The sequence below is a fragment of the Pteropus alecto genome, unplaced genomic scaffold (assembly GCF_000325575.1).
Source record: "Pteropus alecto unplaced genomic scaffold, ASM32557v1 scaffold40, whole genome shotgun sequence".
Taxonomy (NCBI): Eukaryota; Metazoa; Chordata; class Mammalia; order Chiroptera; family Pteropodidae; genus Pteropus; species Pteropus alecto.
The window spans coordinates 21273699-21285618 of NW_006431919.1; the positions used below are offsets into that span (position 1 = coordinate 21273699).

General features: G+C 56.7%; 1 protein-coding gene and 1 pseudogene across 1 annotated transcript in view; both read right to left on the minus strand.

Moving 5' to 3' along the window:
- Positions 1-11920, minus strand: part of SDK1 (sidekick cell adhesion molecule 1) — a 398446-nt gene that overhangs the window by 143992 nt on the left and 242534 nt on the right. Inside the window, exon 21 of the mRNA XM_025043174.1 lies at positions 7675-7856. Coding sequence (XP_024898942.1) covers positions 7675-7856 — 182 coding nt within the window. The remainder of the gene's footprint in view (positions 1-7674; positions 7857-11920) is intronic.
- LOC112475271 lies at positions 2367-2482 on the minus strand (annotated as a pseudogene).

Consider the following 11920-nt stretch of genomic DNA (forward strand, 5'->3'; position numbering starts at 1 on the left):
GAGGAGCCCCCACTTCCCCAGCACCCCTCGTGGCGAGTCCCTGGGGCTGGGTCTCAGTGTAGCTTGGGTGGCCCGCACACTGGGAGGGGTGGGGTCTCAGGGAGTCACCAGGGAGAATGTGTCAGCCAGGTTGAGGGACATTCAATACGGTGGCCGCCGGCTGGGAGGGGGTGGGCCCAACACCAGAACCACACCCTTCGCCAGCACTTCTGTCTGGTAAGCCATCCTTCCAGCCCTCGCCCTAAAGCCAGACGGCTCAGTCCCTCCCTTTGTGTCCCTGGCACCGTTAGAGCTGCTGCCCCAATGCTGGAGCTCAGAGCAAGTGAGTCTGTCAGTGAGTAAGTCCGCGTGGGTCTTTTAAGAGGAAGGTCTGCGACTCCTGCAGCCCTCCATGTCACTCAGTCACCATCCCCAGCTGGTTTTCATGGCCAGAAGTTGTGGGGACTTCTCTTCCCAGCACTGGAACCCTGGGCTAGGTAGCCTGGTGTGGGGCCGGACCCCTCACTCCTTAGAGGACCTCTGCAGCCGAGACGTCCTTCCAGATTTTCAGCTGCTACATGTGGTGTGGGACCAGCCCGTTCCGCATCTCCACTCCTCCTACCAGTCTCGAGGTGGCCTCTTCCATGTGACCCCAGTCATAGGACTTCTGTTCAGCTACATTTCAGGCAACTCCCAGTGATGGCTGTTCTGTAGTTTAATTGTAATTTTAATGTGGTCACGAGAGGAGGCAGCACAGTGTCCACCTACACCACCATCCTGACCGGGATTCTCCCCGCAAGTCTTTTTATGGTAATTGTTGGCAAGTCATGTCTCCCCATCCTGTTGTCACGTGATCACTTGTATGTATCCAAATGTAGTATTTTGGCTGATCCCTTTTACATTTCAACTTGATTTCAACCATCAATCTAACGAAGCAGTTTATTTTTTATTTCTGACTCTGGGATGGAATGTATGAATTACCCCTCTCAGCTGTGACACCTGCATGTTTGAAAGGCATGCCATCTCCATTCCTTTTAAGTCACTGACAGAAATGTGACAAAGAAAGGCCCAGGAGAATGAGTTTTGCAGCTGAAGTCATCCTGCAAGTGGTGGTCAATCAAGTAAGTCACACTCTGGGCATAGCTGAACCCCAGGAATCCATCTCATTATTTTGTCGCCAATCCGTATTTCTTCATCTTAGCCATAAGAATGTTTATGGAAAGAATTAATAAGTGAATAAATGAATGAGTGGAAACCAAGCTACAGAATAAATATGGCATTTACGCCTATCAACTCAGTACGCCCCCCCGAGGGAGACGAGATTGGTAGGATGTGACTTGCTCTGAATGACCAAAGGTGACTCTAGTGACTATCTCCGGAGATCGTAGAGCCATATTTCTCCCCTTCCTCCTTTGCAGCGGAGTCCGCAGTCCGGCCTCGAGAGGGTGTTTTATAGCTTCATCCGTGTGTTTCCCGTCCATCCCTCATTTTTCAAGTTTCTGTTGAACGTGTTCTTCCCACCTTCTCAGAGAGGAAACCCATCTCTCGTCAGAAACCTATTGTTCCTACACAAATCCCATTAACCCTGACAGGGAGAACAGATCACAAGCAGAAGGAAGCTGTTGCTGAAATACGATCAGGCTGCCCGGCTTGACACGTGCGGCCTTCCTAGCCTTGCTTTCCTCTGAACGCTGGAGACAGAAATGTGGGCAAGAAGCCGTTCTGAGATCCAGGTCTCCTCCAAACGCCGCTGGATCCCCACTGCCGGACCCTGGTCCAGGCAGCTCACGCCGCCTCGGTTGCCAGCTGGCCATTGCCCAAATCCTCCTTCCTTTTCAGAAAAGTCATGACCTTCACCTTAAAGAAGAACGTGGCCTCTGACCCAACCACTGGCATTTCTAAAAACACAGCTGAGGTTTCTTCTGAGAGGCGCCGTGTGCTGACGTTCCCCGCACACGGGATAGTCTCACATCCTGTGCTTCTCTCTGCTGGGTGGGGCCGACCCTCCCCGAGCACAGCCCCCTCTTTTACGGGTGGTAGGTGGGGTGCCTGGGCTGACTTCTCGGTGCTATGCTCTTCCAGCCACCAAATCCTGGAGGGGTGGCTCTGTCACCGGGCGCGGGACGGGAGGGGCCTGGGGATGGGAGGGGTCTGTCGTAAGACAGGTGGAGGCCCCAGCTGCAGGGTCCCGGTGTGGCGGGGCTGGGGCAGTGCCCGGGAGCTTCTGACGGGCCAGCCGATGCTGCTGGGCCCGGGACCAGACTGCTCTAGAGTTTTTTTCCTGCTTATTTCCTCTTTCCTTCCCGCCTCCTCCCCGCTTCCCTCCTTCCCTCCCTTGGTTATTACTTTCATTCTCTCTCTTTTTAAAAATTATTTATTATTATTTATGTCTATGGCACCTGGTCTTCTTAGGTGGTCTCCCATCCCAGTACTAACCAGACCCGACCCTGCTTAGCTTCCGAGATCGGACATCGGGCTTGTTCAGGGCGGCATGGCCGTAGACCATGGACCGTGGCTCCACTGGGGCGCGAACCCAGGACCTTCTGCGTGTAAAGCAGACGTGCTCACCGCTACACTATGGAACCACGTCCACTGTCATTCTATCTAGAGCCTGATTAACTGGTTGACAGAAAGCCCTCTCCTGTCCCCACAAGCCTCTGCTCCACCTTTTCTGCCCAGAATGTCTACTGTTATTTACAGCCTATAGAGCCTCACACTGTATCTGGCAGGGGCTTCTCCTGAATCGTTCTCTGCAGCTGAAAAGAGAGATGCAAGTTGTGTTTATTTCTGATATTTCATCCAGGTACCGGCACAGTATGATGTAGGTGATGCAAAGCTTATTTGCAGCATCTCCAGGTACATTCTAGTTTAGTGTTACAATTCATCTTCTCTCCGGTCTACGTAAAAAGGCCGAATCAGCCTGAAATAGTGACTAATCAAAAGAAACCTGGGCCAGCCGTGGAGCTATCTGACGTTTTGGAGATTTGCAACTTGTCAAATAAAATTAATAAAGTGACACTGTGAAGGGCCAGCGGAGAAGGTCATGGGCTCTTGTGGGACGGGCTGACGCAGGGACTCGGGCCTCTGCGGTAGGAAGATGACTGACTTCTGCATCTCGCTGTAAGACCCACCTAGAGACACGAAGTAGCCTGCCGATGAGGCTGTAAAATTAGCTCGACTTGGTGCGGGATGAAATTGTGGTGCATTGCACAGCAAAGCGTCTAAGTTCTAACACAGCTGGCTGTGCTCGTTAAGTAACACTACCTGCCACCAATGAACCATGCACCTCGTGTCTTACCACGACCCCGTTTCATCCGCCTTCATCCTCAAGTGCGATGTCAGTCTTCCTGGTCGGTGAGCAGCCTTGTGGTGACCACTCAGGGCCCACCCTGCCTAGAAAAGTCCCCTCACTCTCGCCCACATTCCGTTTGCCGGGATGGAGCTGCTGGCGGCGGTGGCCCCTGGCAGCGTCTTGGCTCTGGGAGAGGGTGCCTGGGCCTTTACATCTTAGCTACGATCGCGTACTCCGTTTTCCAATATCCTTCGAGTGAATGACTTCGAATATGAGGGATGAAGTAAGTGTCTATCCAGCGCCTGCTGGTTCCCCAGGCAGCCCCACAGAGTCAAGGGCACGTGCCTTCCGCATCGCGGAGAGCGCTCCCCACGGAGGATTCACGGGCTGCGCCTGCCGTACGCAAGATGTGCGTCGTGTTAGCGTCGATCCCAGGTCGTTACAGGCCACAGCTGTGTCGTTGTGTTGTTAGGCGGTTCTTGTGATTTCAATACACCTGATTGTTCTCACTGCGTTAAACGTTCCTAACGCATTGTTAGATGTCAAATCTCGGACAAACAAGCTCAAACATTTTTTAATGGCCTGCGTGAGAAAAGAGATTAACACAGTTTTGTGTGTCCCTTCCTGAACTCATTTTCCCCGTCCTTAGCTGTCGGGTGTGGAGGAGAGAGCACGTAGGCCGTCTCAGGCCCCGGGAGGCACAGAGCTTGGGGCCGAGCCAGCAGGGGCCGAGACAACGGGGCCCCGGGAGGCACAGAGCATGGGGCCGAGCCAGCAGGGGCCGAGCCAGCAGAGCCCGAGACAATGGGGCCCCGGGAGGGAAGGCGGGCACCACGGGGCTCGCGGGATAAACTGGCGTGGCCCTGGGAAGCGGACTGGGAACAAGCGTCTGTCTTTAATCAGACGTCTGTCGACGCTTTGTCCACGTGTCGGGCATGGTGCCTGCACTGGGCGATGCGGACACAAACACACAGACCCGACACGGCTCCTGCCTTCGAGGTGTCCCCAGGCCTTCGAGGTGGCACGTGGCACAAAGCCACGTGCTGGTCCCAGGAACTTCAGATCGGCTTGATTTCTCCTGTGTCTTCCAGTGGCAGCTGAAGGCACGCCCAGCCCTGGGGACCCCTCGTCTCTCGCGCGGTCAGCTGCACAGATAGATACAGGAGCTGGGACCACGCCGTGTCTTCCGGCCCCAAATCCCAGCTCTGCGCCGAGGCCCGCTGCCCCGGCTCACGTCCCCGGCAGACCCCTGCTTGGTCCTGATGGTGGGCTTCGGTGCTGGCTCCCCTGGGAAGCCTTCGACCCTGACCGATGTGCCCTTCAGGCCACGGAGGCTTTTTCCGAACAGGGCGCGAGGTCAGCGAAACCGCACGCCTCGCGCTGCTCCGGTCCAGCGCTTTTCAAAGCGCAGGTCACACCTGCCCCCGAGGACCAGGAAGCCGAGTTAGCGGTTGTTAAAGAAGGAGACGATGGCACAGAACAGAAAACGTCGAGGAACAGCGTGCGCTGCGAGGGCCCGACCGCTGCCCGGACGCGCGCGCCTGCGCTGTGTGTGTGTGTGTGTGTGTGTGTGTGTGTGTAGTATGTATGTTCTGTGTGTATGTCGTGTGTAGAATGTATGTGTCTTGTGTGTTTTTTGTGTGTGGTGAATGAAAAACAGCATAAATTTCAACGCTTTCCAGCAACGTGACCTGGGGAAAGTTAGTTACTCCCGGACGTCCACGTTTTCCGTCAAGTGGACACAGGGATGCCTGTGTCACGGGACGGCTGGGGTGAATGGCGTGACGTGACGAGCGTGAGTGCACGGCACAGGACAACAGCAGGGAGACAGTGGCTTCCTCGAACATGCCAGTTCCCTACCCCTCCCCTTCCTGAAAATTCTAGAAGGCCAGATGAAGAAGCCCATGCCCGACGGGACATCCCGCATCGTCTTGTGCAGCTCACAGTGTTTTCGGTGACGCTGCGAGAATTTGGAACGTTACCCTACTCTGTAGGCGCAGCCCGAGGTCTCGAAAGTCTTAGGGACTGAGAAACAAATCTTTTGTGCAATGTCATTTATGCCACATTGAGAATTTCCCAAGAGGAGATAAGAATGGAGCTCGCAAACAGAGTGTTCATTTGTAATCCTTACTCCGGAAAACCTTTCAAAGCCCAAGTGAACACTTAAGAGCTTTTACTAATGTTTTAGAAATGTGGATAACCAAATGTTTTTTCCATTTCTTTTAAAATATGAAATATTTCTCTTTCATTAGAAGGCAATGTTCTGAAACCAGAATAAATCATCGCAGCACAAAAATACCTGTTACGAGAAGAAAAATGATAAAGAGAGAAAACCGGGGAAAAAATTAAAACCTCGGTGTGCCCAGAACGATGATTTATGCTACGATTTGTCTTCGGAACCTTTACAGGAAAAGCAACATCTGTATGTTCACGGATGCGTTTGAGTAACGAGGAGGAGTTCGCTACCCTCTGCCGGCTCGACGCGGGGCGCGAGGCCCCCGCCCCCCCAGCCCCCGCACGGGGTGTCCCCACAGCGCCGGCACCTGCACAGTGGCCACGCTCTCCTCGTGGTCTCTCGAGGTCAGGACACCGGCTCCGTGCAGCGGCGTAACGTGTAAAGAACGACGGTGGACGAACCAGACAGTTTTACTGCCCCCCGAGCACAGAGCGGGGCTGCCGGCCTCACGGCTTCGGCTCTGGGTTCGCTGCGGCCATCTCGCCCCACTCCCCCATCCCCGCTCCTGGCCTGCTCGCCAAGTGCGGGTCCCCGTCCCTCATGCAGTGTTCTGATCGGGTCGCCCCCAGCTCTAATTCTGTGACGCTCCCAGTGCCGAGTGGGCAGCAGCCGAGCTCTGACGCCTCCAAGCCCTTGGCCTTTCGGTGGGGCTGGGCGCCCGGCACCTGCTCGGAGCGTTCACAGTGATACGGGACTCGTGACAGCGCCCGTCGTCACACGGTGTTTCCAAATTTATTGTCACTTCATTACATAGACTAATTAACGCAAACGTTAATTGTCCAGGTTTTCAGGCATTTTCATGTTCCGATGAGTAATTACGAATTACTTGTGGACGAGCAAGTCCCTCCTGGTTGTCTTGCATTTTAAATATTTCTGCCAGTTGCTGTAAAGCAGACCGACTGCACTTAATTCATAAAGGAGGATTTATGAACTCTGGGACGACAGCAGACAGCCAATCAATAAGGGATGATGATATCGGCATGTAATATGAAGGAACATTAGGTCTCAGGCATGACTCGGGGACAGAAGTGGGCAGTCAGAAACCTCAGCATGGTAGAGGTCAAGGCCCGGGAGCAATAAAAACGCCTAAGCAAATAAAACGACCCTGTGATCCGGAGGCAGCGGGGAGGGCTCTGGGTTTCGAGGGGAAAACGCCTCCCTGGGCAGGGACGCGGGCGGCTCCGGCACACGCACCTGTGGCCGGAGGCTCTGTCTATTACTAAGGGCTCCAGCAGCGAGATGCGGACACGGGGGTGTTTCAAGGGCCCGCTGTTCCCGGGGCCGAGACCGGCCCCCCCAGGAAACAGCGGGGATCAGACGCTGCAGGGCAGGGAGCCTCGGAGTGCCAGGCCGGGTCTTAGGTACTGAGGTGGGCAGTGAGGCCCACTGGCTCTATGACATCCTGCCTGGCCATTTTTTGGGGGAGAGATTTTTACAGATCTAGGACATTGTTTGCTTGTGTAACTGAAAAAGAACCCCTCTCCCCGCCCCGCCGCCAAAAAAGCACCAAGTGGAAAATTCCATTACTGACCATCATGTTGTATCACTCAAAACAAACGCTAAGTGATCGTTTCCTTCGAGAGTATCTGCAGCATCACGTACGACTCCAAAGACGCAGAACACACCGCAATGCCACGGAGAACACACCCAGGCCACAGGGCCTGACAGAACTGAGAGGACAGGTTAAAGGGCGTGGCGCACACCTCCTGTCCGCGGTAACCGGAAAGAAGCCATTATGACGTCACCTGCTTCCTTCTGCCGCCTCCATCGTGCTCGGAATAGACAGGGAGGTTGAGTTAAACACACGACAGATTCCTTCTAACAGGCCCCTACAGCAGGGGTCCCCAACCCCCAGGCCGCAGACGGTACCGGTCAATGTCCTGTGAGGAACCGGGCCGCACGGCAGGAGGCGAGCGGCGGGCGAGTGAGCGAAGCTTCATCTGCGTTCGCAGCCGCTCCCAGCGCCAGCATCGCCGCCTCAGCTCCGCCTCAGATCCTTGGGCGTTTGATGCTCATAGGAGCCCCGGTCCCTGGTGCCACAAAGGCTGAGGACCGCTGCCTGAGAGGATCGAATGCTCTATTTTTGTTTCTAACACGTTCCAATCAAACTTTGCAGATCCCGCTCCCCAGCAAAGAGTGCGCAGTGTGGCGGGGAAGGCCAGCTTACCTCCCTGTAAGGTGTACTCCGTCACTGCCCTGCTGAAGACGCCCAGGCCTGCCCCGTTGTAAGCAGCCACCTGGATCTCGTACTGGGTCCAGATAATCAGCTCCGTCACCAGGCAGTAGTTGACCTCCGGGCTGGTGATGTTTCTCTGCTGGTGCTCTCCGGGCAGGCCGGCCAGGCGGTACCTGCGGCAGACCGTAGAGAAGGGACTTGAGCCAGACGCTGGCTTTACCTGCAAAGTAAACACTCGCGAGGCCGAGAGGTCACCTAGAAACGCCACCTCCTAATCCAACCATTGTGAAAGTGCCGCCTGCCCTCGCCGTGATGATGAGCGCTATGCGAAAAGGCGCCGACCTCTGAACTGTGTTAACGGTCAAGGAAAAATGACAGCTTCGTACGTGTGGCTTGTCCAGGGAGTGCAGGAACTTGGCGCAAGGACTCCAGGCCCGTGTCCATCGGGGCGCTGCTCTCGGCCGTCTGAGCGGCACTCCCCTCCTGTGGCTCCGAGATGTGGGGAGGACCGAAGCAGGTGAGCACCGCCTGTCACCTGTCACCTCCGTGGACGGAGCCTCAGCCCCGCTTCTAACTGGGAGGTCCAGGTTTGTTCAGGCAGGTCCCACAGCCAGAGCAAGTGGCTTTGAAAGGTGTTCGTGCTCCTGAAATACTGGTCCCATGGTCCCACGCTAAGCATGATGCATTGCTTTTCAGGGGACCTCTGAGACCATGTGTGTAGTAGGCTCTACAGTGTACTAATGGCAGAAATTTAAAGTCGTGTTTATTTGAAAAAGCGACACAGAGGACTCTGGTCTTAGAAGCTGCATAAATTAGGAACTCGCGATTTGTACTGAGAAAGGCCTTCCCCAGCGTTGTTTTGAGTGGCAAATGTTTTTCCGTGACTTCGTCTGCAGACGTCAGTCAGCTTGCCTGGGTAGCGTGAGGGGCGGGCACGGCGGGAGCAATTTCCCCGGTCACCTCGCAGCTTCCAAAGCATCTAAATTCTAGCCAAGAAGCGGTTTTCGCCTCGGGAAGACGTGGCTTTGTAAGATAAGTGGGTGAGGGAACGGGTGGAGGACACGGAGCCAGAGCGGCAGCTGAAGCCCACGGGCTCCGTGGGGCAGGCTGGGGCCTGCAGGCTCGACCCTGAGCCAGCCACGGGGGGCGCGGTCAGTTACCTGCGCTGTCTGGGGCTGCCCGCCATTAGAACAGAGAAGAAACCCCCACATTCAGGCCTTCGGTGGAAAACAGCTCAAAAGAGAAAGTTGGCTTGAGACGCACTAAGTGTGGGAACGGCAGCAAAAGGCTCCTCGTGAAAGTTGGGATTTTCTGAGTTGTCTTTTGCGCCCTCTTGCTACTGACCATTCGTACGCGACGAGGCTCGGTCGACAGGAAAATAAATGCCCACGGCAGGCAGCACCTGGACGCGGGAAGGTCCAAGGCCTCCTCCTGCGTCTGGCCTGACGGGGGCAGCGTGCGGCCGTAGCTGGCCCAGTGGGAGGTGCTGGGGACGTCGGTGTCCTTCCGTGATTGGTGTGTCAGGTCACATCTTTGCCTCCTTTCCATTAACCTCCCGACCCCTACTGAGTTGGGGTCCCTTTACTGAGCTCCCTGCACGAGCGAATAGAGACGGCTCTCGTGGTGGGAGTTAAGTTCGTTTACGGGGCCCGGTGGCCTTTCAGGAGGGGCCAACGGGAGGAAGCACTGGCAGGGAGCGAGCCGGGAGCCAGGCCTTTCTCCCAAAGCTCCCCGCGTACAAAATGTGGGCTTTTGGAATAAACGGCCCGGAGACGAGTAGCCGCTTGGGAGAAGGCAGAAACCGGTTTCACACCCACGGAGACACCGGCGGATCCTGGCAGAACAGGGCCCGGGGTCACTGGCGCCTGACGTGGCACCTGCTGCGCACGGCCCTCAGGAAGAGCTGACTCGTGGGGACCTGTCGCAGTGCACGTGCTCGGGAAAGTGAGGGCGTTAGCGTGGGGCGCGTGGGCGGGCAGGAAGACGCACGAGCCGGGCGGTGCCCAGCAGATTCGTAACTTCTCCCAGCTCGGTTTCCGCCCCCTCAATGATGTGTCGGGCTAAGAGAGAAGCGAGCTACAGGGAACCATGGGCCACTCTCCTGTCCAGGCGGATCACGTGATGACAGGATGGTGCAAAATCGACTGCAGGTTTAGCGTCCGGGAAACGGGCGGCCCTCCTGTGCGGCAGCAGGCGGGCCCATCCCGACCGGCGGCTCAGGGTGCTCCTGGAGCCGTCGAGCTTGTCTGGGAAGGTCACGACTAATAACGGAAGTGCAGGGCACCGCGCTCCGACTGGCGGGCTGCGTTGCCCCGGAGACGGCCTCAGACAGAAGGAGATGGTCTTTTACGCGGAAATGACTGGGGAGTGTTTACAGAGGACAAAACCCTTGTGCTCCTCGCGAGGAGCACCCTGCCCATCACCATGAAGGTTTCATTAGGGAGCAGCAGGCGCCCTGACGGCCTCTTCCGGCCCCAGCCTGGGTGATCCCTTCATCCCTCTTCTCTGCGGGCCCAGCCTGGAGCCCGGTGCCCTGCAGGGCTCACGCCTGCGCGCAGAGCCGGCCTGCAGACCGAGGATTATGCGGACACGTGTCCGAGCACAGGCCTCTGGGCACGATCTTCACTGCCCGGATGCTCTGACGTTCGCAGGCCTGGGGCCCCGCCCGCATTTCAGGGCTTTCTTGGTTCAGGCCCCTGTGAGCGCAGACGCCCTGACGCCCTCGTTCCCAGCGCTCGACTCTGCTGCTCCCGTTGTGCAAAGTCCTTTCGACAGCTGCGATGCCACGGAACAGGAGCGTGCAGGCCCCGTGGGCCTCGCGGAGGTGGGGTCTGCGACGGAGCTGTGGCCTGAGCTGGCTCCGAGGGTGACTCTAAGTCCTAACGTGGCAGCGGGAGCTGAAGGCCGCTTCCCTCTGCGGGCCCGGAAAGGACAGGTGGCTGAGGTGACGAGCACACGAGGGCCGGGCCGGGAGGGCAAGGCCTGTCACTTCCTTAGCCGGTGAGCACGGAATGAGCGCGACGGCCGACGTCTGGCGGAACCTCGGCCTTCGGGCAGCGGCAGCGCCAGGCTGCCTTCCCGAGGGGGCGGGGAACTGACTCCCCTGCGAGCATCAGCAGGACGCGGCGCCCGCAGCGTCCCCTGACATCAGGGGGCAGGCTGCAGTCTCTTCACCCGCCTTCGAAACAGAGGCTTGGGGGGCCCTCCAGGCACCCCGAGGGACGGCTGCATTTAAGCCACTTCGGGCAGATGACGGTCTGGCGTACGCAGAGGGGTCATTCACACGCCTGAGGGAGAACTCGAGACAGGCGTGACTTGGTTGCAGGCTGATGTCAGCGGCGCCCCCGTAAACACGCACTAAGGACGGTGACGATCACCAGGGCACACGCCGGGAACGGGCCGAGCGCCACACGTGAGGGCAGCGCAGTTAAAGCAGCTGCACGTCCACGATCTCTTCGTCCACCCAGAACGGGCACGGGCGAGGCATTCGGGGGCGGCCGTAGTGGACGCCCATGACTCTTGCCCCAAGGCTGGCAAGGGAGTCAGAGTCACAGTCCCAAATACGTCCGCAGCCACACAACCTACTAGAAGAGATAGAATCTCTCTCCTTTAACACTGCTTCGTTTTTTCTCTTTGCTCGTGTCAACAAACCACTGCGATGATCACTTTCGGCGCAAATTTAAAATTAGCAGTGATTTTGGCAAAGGAGGTTTCTTCTCTCAAACCTGCTGAGTTGGTGAAGGCTCCTCGGCATTAAAAACTAACAAGCCCTGCAAGGCAGAGGCAGCGAGCTGGCCACTCCTGGGCCACGTCTGGCCTACTGAGGTGTGAATTTGGCCTTCCCCGTTTTTTAAAGTATGCTGATTTCACGTCCAACATTTAAAAATTGTGAGATTGCACATAAAAAGCTAGACTCTAAAACGTCTTAGAAATGCTGGAAGACCTGGCCGCATACTGGCACGGTAGCAACCAGCTAATAATTGAATCCACTGCATTGTTGTTCATTAAAAAGCACCGTATTTAATAACGCCCCGGGTGAAAACGCAGACGGAATGAAAGGGCTGCCACGCGTAGCACATCTTGCTCCCAGCCTGGAAAGTTCCCCTCCACTCTTTTGCCAAAATGCGACCACTGGCACTCGGACCTTGTGTGTACGCGTTACGGCTGGTGTGCAGAGGCCCCGTGCCGGGCGGTCCACATCTGCACATCCGCGGTTTGCCACGGCACCCCGCCCCTG